A 15,542-nucleotide genomic window follows, 5' to 3' on the forward strand; every position below is an offset into this window, starting at 1 on the left:
GTCATTCACAAATTCTTTTTAATTTATTTTTAATTGTTGTTTGACTATCTGTCAGACACTTAATGCCGTTTGGTAAATGATCAAAGATTTTTGTGGCTGTATGATTCACCCATTTCTATGCCAGTCATATCCAGAACAGTGAAGACCATCCTTTCTTTTAGTACTGTAGCTATGCACTTTGCTGCTTTTTTTTATTGGGATGGCTTATTAATAACAAAGATGGGTTATTAATAACAAATTTCATAAGTGAACATGGGTACTGTAAAGGTACTGTATATATCCATAGTTCCTTAAATAAATGTCTGCAAGGTGATCTTGGGTGGGCTCTAGCTATTATTCTGACTACACGCTTTTGTGCAATGAACACTTTTTCTCTTAGTGATGAATTTCCCCAAAATATGATGCCATACGAAAGCAGTAAATGAAAATAGGCTAATTTACTGATATGTTTATCACCAGAAGCTGCAATAACCCTAACAGCATAAGTAGCTGAACTCAAACGTTTCATCAGATCATCAATGTGTTTCTTCCAATTGAATTTCTCATCAATGCACACACCCAGAAATTCAGAATATTCTGCCTTATCAACGGACTTCTGTTCAAAGTCTATATTTACCAGTGGCGCACACTCTAAAACACCCAGTGTGCGCGTCCAGCATAGCGCTCCCGCTGGCCACTGCAAAAACTCTAAGTCCCTTATCTAAGGTCAAAGTCCTCGCACAGTATATAAGCGAGCGCGCTCCGGCGCTACGCTCAGTCTGTGTCTTGCTGCTGCACAGGCAACTGCATTGAACGCCGCCAACATGCCGTACAGGAGATATCGACGTCGTCGTCGTACAACAGTGTACAAAAATATAGAAAACATTGAACTTACTACAACACCAGGAGACAAGAAAAATCGTATTCCAGTCAAGAGTGTTGCATCCCACGCCCTAGTCTATGGACCTTGTATATTTCTTGGATGTTCTGTTAATTTTAGCTTGGATATTAACGACAAGTCCTTATTACGTCCTTGTTATGTAGTGTACAAAACTTTACATACTGTGTTTTCTCAAAATTTAATTTGAGCCCATTTGCTTAGAGCCACTTAAAAACTATCTGGAAGTCATTATTTACATATTCTCTTGAATGGAGGACGTTGTTAAATTTGTTTCTTCTTTCTATGAATTCTGTAATACATGACTGTAATTAGTTGTCAGCTTATTATGCAATTTCATAGTAAGCTAGTCTTTTTAATGGTTTTATGGAGAAAAAAACAGTAGCGTTGCAGAATAGTTCTTGAGTAATCAATGGATAACTGGTTCGAATCTCCCTACGCTTTTTTTTTGTCGTTTTACCTTTTCTGTCATTCAGTAACACTATAATCTAGATTAAATATAAAATTCGTCAAATATATGCCAATTAACACATATACAATCCTCAGTTTTTATAATAAATGCACACTCATCATCCAGAACATTATGACCACCTACCTAACAGCCGGTATGTCAACCATTGGCACGGATAACATCGGCGACGCGTCGTGGCATGGAAGCAATGAGGCCATCGTAGGTCGCTCGAGTGAGTTGGCACCACATCCGCACACACACACAGGTCGCCTACTTCCCGTAAATTCCGGGTAGGGAATGATGAGTTCTGACGCCACGTTCAATCAAATCCAGGATGTGTTCGATCAGGTTCAGATCTTGCGAGTGTGGGACCAGCACATCAATTGTAAGTCACCACTGTGGTCCTCGAACCACTCCATCACACTCCCGCCCTTGTGACATGGCCCATTATCTTGCTGAAAAATGCAGCTGCCATCGGGAAACATGATCGTCAAGAAGGGATGTACATGGTCTGCAACCAGAGTACGAGATTCTTTGGCCGTCACTGTTCCTTGCACGAGCTCCGTGGACTCATGTATGCCCACGTGAATGTCTCCCAGAGCGTAATGGAGTCACCGCCAACTTGTGTACGTCGCTCAGTACAGCTGTCAAAGCACTATTTCCCTGGAAGGCAATGGATTCACGCTCTCCCATCGGCTTGATGAAGAAGGTATCGGGATTCATCAGGCTGTGCAACGCTCTGTCACTGCACCAGCGTCCAGTGCCAATGGTCACGTGCCCATTCCAGTTGTAGCTGCCGATGTCGTGTGGTAACACTGGCACATACATGGGTAGTCGCTTGCAGAGGCCCATTGTTTGGAGTGCTCGTTGCAGTGTGTGTTCGGACACACTTGTACCCTCATCATCATCAGTTATCTGCTATATTAGCAGGTCCTTTGCCTCTCCATTTTCTGCGATCCATTGCTTCCTTCTTAAGGCTGCTGTATGTTGTACCGTCCATCATGTCATCCAGTATCTGGAATCTCTTCCTTCCTCGCTTCCTTTTCCCTTCTACATAACCTTCTAAAACTGTTTTTATCAGTCCGTCATTCTTTCTTAATATATGCCCAATCCAATTTCTTTTTCTTCTCTTTATTACATTTAGTAACTGTCTTTTCTCTCCCACTCTTCTCAGTACCTCTTCATTTTTTTACTCTGTCCATCCAACTTATTCTTTCCATCTTCCGCCATGTCCAGATCTCAAAAGCCTCCAGCCTTTCTCTGTCTTTTTCCCTCATAGTCCATGTTTCAGCGCCATACAGAAGAACACTCCATACAAGACATTTTATGAGTCTCTTTCTGAGTTCTCTGTCCAGACCGCTGCAGAAGATTCTCCTTTTCTTATAAAACGCCTCTTTTGCCATTGCTATCCTTGTTTTAATTTCTGTGGTGCACTTCCAGTTGGTGTCTATCCTGCTTCCAAGATACTTAAAATTTTGCACTTGTTCTAGTGTTTCTCCATTCAGCACAATTTTTATTTCCGTATTATTCCGTTTTATTTGTGTTAATTTTCATTCCATATTTTTTTTCCGTTAGCTGCAATGGTGTCCACCAAATCCTGTAATTCTTTTTCCCCTGTGGCTAGAAGGACCATGTCATCAGCAAATCTCAAGCATCCTACTCTTCTTCCTCCAATTTCTACTCCTTTGTCATCTAATGAGCATACCCTGCCAGGCATTAAAGTCTGATATTAGTTCCAGCACAGATCGCCAGCTGTCCAGTTTTACCAGTCTGCCCAGCCTACGACGTCCGACATCTGTAATGATGGGTGGCCACCTAACCCCACGACGTCTGTCCGTGGTTTCCCCTTGGTTTCACCAGATGTCGAAGACACTCACCACAGCAGTCCTATAAAACCCGACAAATTGTTCAGTTTCGGAAATGCTCGTATCGAGCCACCAGGCCATCACAATCTCCTCTCGATCAAACTCAAATGTTCCAATGTGTGTGAAATCTTATGGGACTTAACTGCTAAGGTCATCCGTCCCTACGCTTACACACTACTTAACCTAAATTACCCTAAGGACAAACACACACACCCATGCCCGAGGGAGGACTCGAACCACCACCGGGACCAGCCGCACAGCCCATGACTGCAGCGCCTCAGACCGCTCGGCTAAACCCGCGCGGCGATCAGACTCAGACAGATCGCATGCCTTTCCCATTCTACACACCGACAACAAGCTCACTGATACGACATGAAACGTGCGTGTGTCTGACTAGCAGTCATTTCTCGCTAGGGGACGTTGCTATCGTCTGGGCAGGTTTATATCGATAGAAGGTTCAAATGGCTCTGAGCACTATGGGACTTAACATCTGTGATCATCAGTCCCCTAGAATTTAGAACCACTTAAACCTAACTAACTTAAGGACATCACACACATCCATGCCCGAGGCAGGATTCGAACCTGCGACCTAGCGGTCATGCGGTTCCAGACTGAAGCGCCTAGAACCGCATGGCCACACCGGCCGGCATATCGATAGAAGTTCTGTGGTCATAATGTTCTGGCTGATCAGTGTGCACAGAGAGGCCGTCATGAAAATTTTAACAGAAATGAAGAGGGAGTTTATGGGTGCTCGTTTTACGTCAGCAGAATGACGAATCTATTATCGTTTTAACATGTTCACTATGGCGCTGTGAATTGTTTCTCTCTGTGGGGTGATGAGTGAATTCATGCTTCCCTTCATCTAGCCGCCCAACTTTTCTTGTTTGTCGAGAGACCACATGAAATAATTTTTTGTTAATCTATTGTAATTAATAAAAAGTTATGTGACTGTATCATTTATTCAAAATGCTCTGTTGTTCAATGGTCACACGAAATTGTATTCGCAGCTGTTCGTTACGCCTGGCTGATGGGTAATCCATCATACGATAGTGTATTGCTGGTAGCATAACTGGCACCGGTGGTTCACGCCGTCCAATGGGGGATCTAGCGTGAGCCACCGTTACTACACGCCGCACGATGGGTGGATCTAAAGTGAGCCACCGGTGATACTCGTCGGCGTCAGCGTGTTAATCTGATGCCAGCTAGAGAGAATCACGCATTCAGCACACATGACGAACGATGACGCCATCTATGCAGCTCTATAAATTCAGTGTCCCTTCGATCCGTTGATGAATTTGCCGCTTTACCTCCGAATATGTCTCTCCTAGTCAAAGACGAAAAGAAAGAGATTGTTATCTATACCGACATTGGCCCTTCATCCTGGAAGTTGAAAGACGTCAGTTAGTAATCGTCTCTCTTATTAAATACCACTAGCAAGGTCTAACAATCCCGAAGCACTGTTATGGTCTGTTATGGAAATCACAGTAGTGGTTGCATAGTAAGAGCAGGTGTTTACGCCGTACTCTGAAGCGGGCTTAAAGATCTGAGTTTCTTTAGCCATGCCGACGCGAGGTTAGATTTTCCTGTGCCGATCGAGGCTTTGTCCAATTTAGAAGGTTTAATATGCTTTGTCGAATTTAGAAGGTTTAATATTGTTTTTTTTTATTTTTTTTAAGTCATTCCTGGATTTCCGTCCGGTGCCAGGTAACTTTCCCACTCACGTAATAATACTTCGTGGATTTGTGAGTATATGGGTCTCCCTTTGTTTCCTTTTTTGAGAATGTTTGGTGGTGTACTTCCACGTGGTCCGACAGAAGATATATGCACCTTTCCTTGTCATGCTCTAAGCTTGTTTCTAATAACGACATTCAGTTTAGATTATTAAATCTAAAGAACATTTATACTCAAGTTATCGGTTGTCTACATTCATCTTTACAGCGAGCATAATTAGCTGAATACATTCTGCTCACAGTCGAACTGCTTTCATGATAAACTACTGCCTTTGGCACACAAGCTTTCTCTTTCTTTGCTTGCTGAGAACTTAGATACACGTGCTGAAGTTCTGAAGATTTCGAGATTAGTTACTGTGTGTTTTATGCCTCCTATTATCAGTTGCAGGCAATAAAAGATGTGGTTTGCATCCGCATAGAACCGTTTTTTTATCTAAGACAAGACGTCTTCACACTTTTAAGTTGCACTAGAATAACTAACCACCTTGGTTATAACTTTGCCCTACGTTAACGCATATGACAGGACGCTTCATATGACTCGTTGCGTTGCGAAAGACTACTTGCTACCTAATATTTCATCAGTCGAAGTCAGCTTGCGTTGATATTTACTCGTGGGTCAAAACTTTGCACAATAATGGAGATATTAATACCGGAGTCATATCAGTTATGAACTCACGTCAAGGTCAACAGGTAGCAGTTGGCTTTCAAAGTCTTAACAGAACTAACTGTGTGTCAAGTTCTGCGCAATAAAAACAACCTTTTCGAAACCCGAAATTATCTGGGTGTCAGCCCCATCTTAAGGTGCAGCTGTAAATTAAAAATGAAACCATATGTCTGAACAATGAGACCCATGAAAGCCTACCAGTAGTACAAAAGCAGTTACAGTCAACAATGAACATACCTTAAAATTAGTACAAAGTGTACAGGTCCAATGTAAGTCAAAATGCAGTACATCTGCCGAGCATGGCTGATCAGTGGGAGTACAGAACAGCAACCACGCTAAAACCAACTTTCAAATATACCTGACTTAAGTCAACCATATGCTGCAAGTGTATAAATAAACGCAAATAAAGCCGTATTAGACTATTCGAAAGGCTGGGAGGTACGACGTAAGGCTCAAACTGAGACATGAACAGAAACACTTACGGAAGGCCAAACGATACCAACTTTGCACAGTGCTCTCAATGGTATACATTACCTAAACTGACATAATTATAACATACAAAACACTATTCAAGTGTTCGTAACTAAGGAACTGAATAACAAAGTCTGCCACATATCAGTTACTCGTAGAAAACACCAACGTGTTCCGTCTTATCAACGGAACAGGGACAGAGTAATGTGGCTACAAGCCGCACTAAAGTAAATACGGTGTGAGTACCGCCCCACCCGAGCAAAAGAGAAATGGAGGTAAAGTTCAGAGTGATGAAAGTATTAATTAGCAACTGGAAGTAACGGCACACATAAGAGAGATAAACGACGCGTAAAAAACTCAGTGAATCAAGTCCAAAGTAAATAGGAAAAGAATAAAAAAACCTGAGGTAAAAACCAATAAAATCGACAAACACATAAACACAGGTCACTTCTAATGTCCACCCAGCGCACTGCGCTGGCCGGAAATTGAAGTTGGATTAGTAACTACTGCAATAAAAGCACAGAAGCAATTGTGGTAGTAGAAACACAGGCCAGAAACATTAAAAATGTAAACATCGACAAAAGAACATATTATGCTAATAACGCACTACATCAACATTAAAACACAGAAAATCATAAATACCAGTGAGAACGCCCGAGACGTCATCGTGGGGCAGTTCATCTCTCGTGCATGTGCCGTTACTTTCAGCTGCTTATTAATATTTTCGTCGCTTTGAACTGTATATGAGTTTCTCCTTTGCTCGTGTGGATCGCTCCTCAAGCCGTCTTTACTTTAGCGCAACGTGTAGTCAAATTACTCAGTCTCCGTTCCGTTGGTAAACGGAACATATTGCCACTTTATGGTTTAGTTTTTAATTTACAGCTGCAGCTGAAGATGGGACTGCGACTCCGAAATGGGGTGTACAAGACTTCAGAAACACAAATTTTGTACTCTGTAGTGGACGTTTCAGTATTATCAAGAATTTACATAACCTTTATGGATGTCCCACCAACAGGAATTTATGTCATATTTGGTTGTTTATCTATTATAATTCGTGCGTTATGAGGGTATGCCGTTTCAAAGCAATGACACATAGAAGACTTATAGAAAATGCTTTGTTCTTGTTACGATTTGTAACAGTTATACGTCATTTATTAACATATCAGCGATTAAAGGATTCAGAAGATCGTTAGATGAGTTCAGCGTAGTATAGTGTACAGAAGTGCAGCGTTAAGGGAACCATGTCTAGTTGATTCGCGTCCCGCTATAGCCAAATATTTTTTATTTAGTTTCTCATTATATAAAAGGTTCTGGCACTTTCTTATTAATTTAATAGACGTACTGTATGTTTTGCAATATTCGATGTTATATACACTCCTGGAAATTGAAATAAGAACACCGTGAATTATTTGTCCCAGGAAGGGGAAACTTTATTGACACATTCCTGGGGTCAGATACATCACATGATCACACTGACAGAACCACAGGCACATAGACACAGGCAACAGAGCATGCACAATGTCGGCACTAGTACAGTGTATATCCACCTTTCGCAGCAATGCAGGCTGCTATTCTCCCATGGAGACGATCGTAGAGATGCTGGATGTAGTCCTGTGGAACGGCTTGCCATGCCATTTCCACCTGGCGCCTCAGTTGGACCAGCGTTCGTGCTGGACGTGCAGACCGCGTGAGACGACGCTTCATCCAGTCCCAAACATGCTCAATGGGGGACAGATCCGGAGATCTTGCTGGCCAGCGTAGTTGACTTACACCTTCTAGAGCACGTTGGGTGGCACGGGATACATGCGGACGTGCATTGTCCTGTTGGAACAGCAAGTTCCCTTGCCGGTCTAGGAATGGTAGAACGATGGGTTCGATGACGGTTTGGATGTACCGTGCACTATTCAGTGTCTCCTCGACGATCACCATTGGTGTACGGCCAGTGTAGGAGATCGCTCCCCACACCATGATGCCGGGTGTTGGCCCTGTGTGCCTCGGTCGTATGCAGTCCTGATTGTGGCGCTCACCTGCACGGCGCCAAACACGCATACGACCATCATTGGCACCAAGGCAGAAGCGACTCTCATCGCTGAAGACGACACGTCTCCATTCGTCCCTCCATTCACGCCTGTCGCGACACCACTGGAGGCGGGCTGCACGATGTTGGGGCGTGAGCGGAAGACGGCCTAACGGTGTGCGGGACCGTAGCCCAGCTTCATGGAGACGGTTGCGAATGGTCCTCGCCGATACCCCAGGAGCAACAGTGTCCCTAATTTGCTGGGAAGTGGCGGTGCGGTCCCCTACGGCACTGCGTAGGATCCTACGGTCTTGGCGTGCATCCGTGTGTCGCTGCGGTCCGGTCCCAGGTCGACGGGCACGTGCACCTTCCGCCGACCACTGGCGACAACATCGATGTACTGTGGAGACCTCACGCCCCACGTGTTAAGCAATTCGGCGGTACGTCCACCCGGCCTCCGGCATGCCCACTATACGCCCTCGCTCAAAGTCCGTCAACTGCACATACGGTTCACGTCCACGCTGTCGCGGCATGCTACCAGTGTTAAAGACTGCGATGGAGCTCCGTATGCCACGGCAAACTGGCTGACACTGACGGCGGCGGTGCACAAATGCTGCGCAGCTAGCGCCATTCGACGGCCAACACCGCGGTTCCTGGTGTGTCCGCTGTGCCGTGCGTGTGATCATTGCTTGTACAGCCCTCTCGCAGTGTCCGGAGCAAGTATGGTGGGTCTGACACACCGGTGTCAATGTGTTCTTTTTTCCATTTCCAGGAGTGTATATATGCGAATATAAGAGCGCTCTCTGTCAGGAGTGAGTTTCTCTGATTTTGTGGACATCGCAGGTAACGTGATCAACAAACTGCAAGTTTACTTTCTACACCACTACCTGATTCGATCGCAATACAGTGTTTGCATTTTTTCATGCAAAAAAAAAGTTCTACATTCTGAGATACATAATTCCTTTACAAAGTTTGTTTATGACTGTGTGCAGTCCTACAAACACACACACACACACACACACACACACACACACACACACACATACACATACATGAAGTATAGGAAATGTAAGAGTAATATTGCAGTAAAGAAATGATGTTTTTTGTCTTATCTGTTGGAGAGGTTGCAGTACTTGCAGTAGGATATGTTGGAATTTCTTGGTACAAGTCTTGTATTTCAGCTGTTCTATAAATTCGGTCACCGAATAGAAAAAGTGATCCAGTAAGAGTGACCTTAGGGTTTTACTAAAAAGTGACATTGATGAAATAATTTATAGCTTACGTGGAAAGCTATTGTGAATTGTCTATCACGCTAATTGTAATGGGACTTTGAGAAGTTGATGCCCTTACTGTCTGGACTTGCAATTTTTCTTTTTGTCTTATGTTCGTGGATATTTGCGTACACTTATGCACGAGATGTGCCCAGAAAGTAATGCACCGCATTCTTTCTTCTCAGCCAAAAACAATGCTACGAATGCGAAACATTACGTATGTATTATTTGAAGTCTCCTGAGTGAGCCCGCTAAGTTTCCGTCACTTCGAACAGATGGCGTAGCTGCAGGACATTTTCAAAATGGCGTCTGTAGGTGATGTGCGTTACAAGCAACGTGCCGTCATTGAATTTCTCACTGCACAGAAAAGAACTGTGGGGAATATTCACAAACGCTTGTGCAAAGTCTATGGAGCGTCTGCTGTCGACAGAAGTACAGTTAGTCGCTGGGCACGGAGGGTGAGGTCATCAGAAGGCGGTTCGGCGGAGCTCCACGTTTTGCAGCGGTCGGGGAGACCATCCACGGCTGTCACACCTCACATGTTGCGAGCTGATGTTGTCATTCGCGAGGACAGACGCATTACGACTCGGCAGTTGGTGCTGCATCTGACAAATCAGCAAAGGAAGTGTGGATACAATTATCCGCACTCTTGGATATTCAAAAGTGTGTGCACGGTGGGTCTCGCGGTGTCTAGCGGTGGATCACAAATCGCACAGACAAAACATTTGTCTTGATTTGTTGCAAAGTTTTCAAGCTGGGGGGGGGGGGGAGGGGCACTGAAATGGGCTATTAAAGGATGCCATTCGTGGAAGAGATTTTGAGGAGGTGATTCACACAGTGAACAACGATTGGTACTGACAGGGCATTATAACGCCTCTTCTTCTTGATGATTTGATTTGATTTCTACTTGGCCTCGGCTAAAACTCGGCGACAGTCGGTAGAATGTTGAGGTCGTTATCAAGTTACGAAGACGACGTTACACAAAATAACAGTGCTGAACAGAAATGTCGACGTGCGTGAGATATTTACTTCACCAAGAATCGTAATTAATCGTTCGTAATCGATGTTTAACTGATTAATGATGAAATATTAATGATAAAACCAATACAGTCACATCCACAACAAATTCCCTACAAGCTGGTCGTAATTTCAAGCATCTAAGAAATCGTAACAGTGGGCTTGTTATTTGAGTCAAAGATTCTACACAAGCGCCGAGCACTACAGTCAAATATTATCGCTGCGCGTAATTATTACTCGGGCGTTTCATGTCAATAATTTGATAGAATTTTAAATCGCAAATGTACGACTTGGCACGAGAGGGTGTTTTATTGCACAATATCAGTCACTTCCTAACCGAGCCTTCAGAAGAAAACTTTCCCAGGTGTTGGGAGGATTTAAATTATATGCTTCGGACCTATCACTGAAGTGCCATAAACCACTGGTATTATGAATGAAAATTGTCTATCGGTGTTCGCTGCCTAAATCACTGTCTAAGTAATGTTTAGTTCAATTATCTAGTTAAAAGTTCACTTTATTCTAATAGGTAAAAGTCCTCCGTTCGAATTCTAATGCTGTGATATTTGAAGTCAGAAAATCGTATTACTGCGTCATAATATATCGCAATTATTCAATCTCAAAAGCAATCTAAGCGCGCCTACATGTACGGCATTCAAATATATGAACTGCTTCGGCTAACTATCGTTACGTAGTGACAAGGCATTGAATTATACTTAGTCATTACTCACTATTCCCAAAGAGTACTCACACGGAGTATTCTTTGGGATCGTTGGTTTTACTTTGCGAATGTTAATTTGTGCTAATTTTGCAATTAATTATGATTTCGAGTTTAATTTTACTGAAATTTAATCTTTCTTTCGTAGATTGCTAAATTGTCAAGTCTTAGATTCCTGATTTAATTACCTGTTATTGTCCTAATAATAGTGATAAATGGAACTTCGTTCGCTTATTCACTTTTCTGGGAATTTGGGTCTTGGGGGTAAATCTTTGGGTTATTGGTAGCTAATTTTTGATTTTTTTCCTCGTCCGAGGAAGTGGCGTTGTAGCATAAAAACTCTTGTTTCGTGATGGAGAAAGGATGGGGATGGAGATTACGTGGAAAAATAGGGTGTGTCGATAAAACACCAATTTTTCGGGTGTATAATTCTCATTATATTCAATAAAGAATTATCAAAGAAAAAAATGCGGTGCATTACTTTCTGGGCGGCCCTCGTATTTCATTTATGTGTATTTATTATTTCATTTATGTTTACTGCAGACTGAACAACAAGACTACTATATGGACACGAGAGGGAACGTAAGTTTCATTGGAGCTAACGTAGCAACTTCACGCCCATCCATTTTAGTAAACAAATTGTGTGATCTGCGAGCCAAATACAGCCGAAAAGCAGCCGAAAAGTCTCTATAGAGCACTGCGCTGCGAATCGTGATCAGCAGCACATCCGTTTGGTACACCAAATCGATTCTAAACGTGCACTGACCCCAATGAAAACCACGTCTAGAGTGCTTAAAGTGTCCCGTCTGAGGATGGCTTAAAGAAGTCACCCAAACTCTGTCCTATCCCACCGTGCTCTGACCACCAGTAGGAAGTGGGGGACACATCGCTGCTAGACCCCAGACTTGCAGACACCGGGCATAGCGGTGAGTAACAGCAGGTGAGGACTGCCACCTACCTCGGAGCGGTGTCCGCGCAGGTTGTAGTTGGTGCGCAGCGGGAAGTCGCCGGCCTTCTTGCAGTGGGAGGTGGTGAACGTCACCCCCACTATGCCGCGCACGTTGCCCGTGGCCAGCCAGCCCTCCTGGTAGTAGTTGGTGCGGTTCAGCTTCCAGCCCTCGTCCTGCAACACGTTCACGATGCCTTTAACATCTCTACCAAACCAAATGGTTCAAATGGCTCTAGGCACTATGGGACATAACATCGGAGATCATCAGTTCCCTAGACGAAAAACTACTTAAACCTAACTAACCTAAGGACATCACACACATCCATGCCCGAGGTAGGATTCGAACCTGCGAGCACAGCAGCAGCGCGGTTTCGGACTGAAGCGCCTAGAACCGCTCGGCCACAGAGGCCGGCTAACATCTCTGCCCAAAATATTATTCACGTTATTCGGCAGTTGAGGGTTGAAGTGATGCCTATAGCAAGAAGAAATCTACAGATATCAGTATTTGAATGCTGGCCCCTCATTTGACCAGAACCGATGTAAATCATGGAATGGTATTCAAACATGAATCACCTCGAAGGGAACGATCTATTGATACGTAATCAGCATGGTTTCAGAAAACATCGTTCTTGTGCAACGCAGCTAGCTCTTTATTCGCACGAAGTAATGGCCGCTATCGACAGGGGATTTCAAGTTGATTTCATGATTTCCGGAAAGCTTTTGACACCGTTCCTCACAAGCGACTTCTAATCAAGCTGCGGGCCTATGGGGTATCGTCTCAGTTGTGCGACTGGATTCATGATTTACTATCAGGAAGGTCGCAGTTCGTAGTAATAGACGGCAAATCATTGAGTAAAACTGATGTGATATCAGGTGTTCCCCAGGGAAGCGTCCTGGGACCTCTGCTGTTCCTGATCTATATAAATGACCTGGGTGACAATGTGAGCAGTTCTCTTAGGTTGTTCGCAATTATGCTGTAATTTACCGTCTAGTAAGGTCATCCGAAGACCAGTATCAGTTGCAAAGCGATTTAGAAAAGATTGCTGTATGGTGTGGCAGGCGTCAGTTGACGTTAAATAACGAAAAGGGTGAGGTGATCCACATGAGTTCCAAAAGAATCCGTTGGAATTCGATTACTCGATAAATAGTACAATGCTCAGGGCTGTCAATTCAACTAAGTACCTGGGTGTAAAAATTACGTACAACTTCAGTTGGAAAGAGCACATAGATAATATTGTGGGGAAGGCGAGCCAAAGGTTGCGTTTCATGTGCAGGACACTTAGAAGATGCAACAAGTCCACTAAAGAGACAGCTTCCACTACACTCGTTCGTCCTCTGTTACAATATTGCTGCGCGCTGTGGGATCCTTACCCGGGGGAATTGACCGAGGACATCGAAAGGGCGCAAGGAAGGGCAGCTCGTTTTGTGTTATCACGTAATAGGGAAGAGAGTGTGGCAGATATGATACGCGAGTTGGGATGGAAGTCATTAAAGCAAAGACGTTTTCCGCCGAGGCGGGCCGGCCGTTGGTGGCCGAGCGCTTCTAGGCGCTTCAGTCTGGTACCGCGCGACCGCTACGGTCGCAGGTTCGAATCCTGCCTCGGGCATGGATGTGTGTGAGATGTCCTTAGGTTAGTTAGGTTTAAGTAGTTCTAAGTTCTAGGGGACTGATGACCTGAGATGTTAAGTCCCATAGTGCTCAGAGCCATTTTGAACCGTCGTGGCGAGATCTATTTACGAAATTTCAGTCACCAACTTTCTCTTCCGAATGCGGAAATATTTTGTTGAGCCCAACCTACATAGGTAGGACTGATCATCAAAATAAAATAAGAGAAATCAGAGCTCGAACAGAAAGGTTTAGGTGTTCGTTTTTCCCGCGCGTGGAATGGTAGAGAGATAGTATGATTGTGGTTCGATGCACCCTCTGCCAAGCTCTTAAATATGAATTGCAGAGTAATCATGTAGATGTAAATGTAGAATACTTCTAGATAAGCTCAAGTACTGTGGTATGAATGGGACAGCGCTCAAATGGTTTAAATCATATCTAAATGGAAGAGTGCAGAAAGTTGAAATAAGCAGTTTACATAATATGCAAAACACTGGTGATTTTTCAAACTGGGGAACAATCAAGAATGGGGAATGGGGTGTCCCAGGATTCGGTATTGGGTCCTCTGCTGTTCTTAATACATATTAATGACTTGCTATTCTATATTCACTTAGATGCAAAGCTGGTACTTTTTGCCGATGATACGAGTATAGCTACCACACCCAACAGACAAGAAGTAACTAATGAAATTTTAAACGATGTTTTTCAGAAAATCATTAAGTGGTTCTCTGAAAATGGGCTCTTATTAAACTTTGACAATACACAGTACATACAGTTCCACACAGTAAATGGAATGACACCATTAATAAATATAGACTTCGCTCAGAAATCGGTAGCTAAGGTAGAATATTCAAAATTCCTAGGTGTATGCATTGATGAGGCATTAAACTGGAAAAAACACACTAAAAATCTGCTGAAACGTTTGAATTCAGCTAGTTATGCTATTAGGGTCATTGCAAATTTTGGCGATATACATCTCAGTACATTAGCTTACCACGCCTTTTCTCATTCTCTGCTTTCGTATGGCATCATATTCTGGGGTACCTCATCATTGAGTAAAAGAGTGTTCATTGCACAAAAGCGTGTAATCAGAATAATTCCTGGAGCTCATCCGTGATCATCCTGCAGACACTTATTTAAAGAGCTAGAGATCTTCACAGTATCCTCACAATATATATATTCACTTATGAAATTTGTTATTAACAATCCGAACGAATTCAAAAGTGATAACAGTGTACATGGCTACAACACTAGGAGAAAGGATGATCTTCGCTACTCAAGGTTAAATCTAGCTTTAGCTCAGAAGGGCGTAAATTATGCTGCCACGAAAGTCTTTGGTCACTTACCTAATAGCATCAAAAGTCTGACAGATAGCCGTATAGCATTTAAAAGGAAATTAAAAGAATTTCTTAATGACAACTCCTTCTAATCATTAGATGAATTTTTGGATATAGTAAGTGGGTAATTTCCCTAACCCCCACAAAAAAAGTGTCATGTAATATTTTGTGTAATGTAATATCTTGGTTGAAATGGCTCTGAGCACTATGGGACTTAACATCTATGGTCATCAGTCCCCTAGAACTTAGAACTACTTAAACCTAACTAACCTAAGGACAGCACACAACACCCAGCCATCACGAGGCACAGAAAATCCCTGACCCCGCCGGGAATCGAACCCGGGAACCCGGGCGTGGGAAGCGAGAACGCTACCGCACGACCACGAGATGCGGGCGTAATATCTTGTATAGACACCTTTTATTAACCTGACACGTTCCACATCATTACGAAGTGTCGTAGTCATGATCTATGGAACAAGTATTAATTTAATCTAATCTAATTTCCGAGGTGGAATCTTACTACACATCGGTCATGGGCCTAAAAATAGCGTAGTAAATCGCCGAAACTGGTA

The 15,542-nt window shown here is 43.4% G+C and overlaps 1 protein-coding gene across 1 annotated transcript in view; it reads right to left on the reverse strand.

Annotated features, from left to right (window-relative positions):
* The window catches only part of LOC126137422 (tubby-related protein 4), a 554,251-nt gene extending 541,805 nt beyond the window's left edge, over nt 1–12,446 (reverse strand). Inside the window, exons 1-2 of the mRNA XM_049915215.1 lie at nt 12,441–12,446; nt 12,037–12,201 (exon numbers count right to left, since the gene is read on the reverse strand). Of these exons, the coding sequence (XP_049771172.1) occupies nt 12,037–12,201; nt 12,441–12,446 (171 nt within the window). The remainder of the gene's footprint in view (nt 1–12,036; nt 12,202–12,440) is intronic.
* Nucleotides 12,447–15,542: the final 3,096 nt, after the last annotated feature.

This window comes from Schistocerca cancellata, chromosome 1, assembly GCF_023864275.1.
Source record: "Schistocerca cancellata isolate TAMUIC-IGC-003103 chromosome 1, iqSchCanc2.1, whole genome shotgun sequence".
NCBI lineage: Eukaryota > Metazoa > Arthropoda > Insecta > Orthoptera > Acrididae > Schistocerca > Schistocerca cancellata.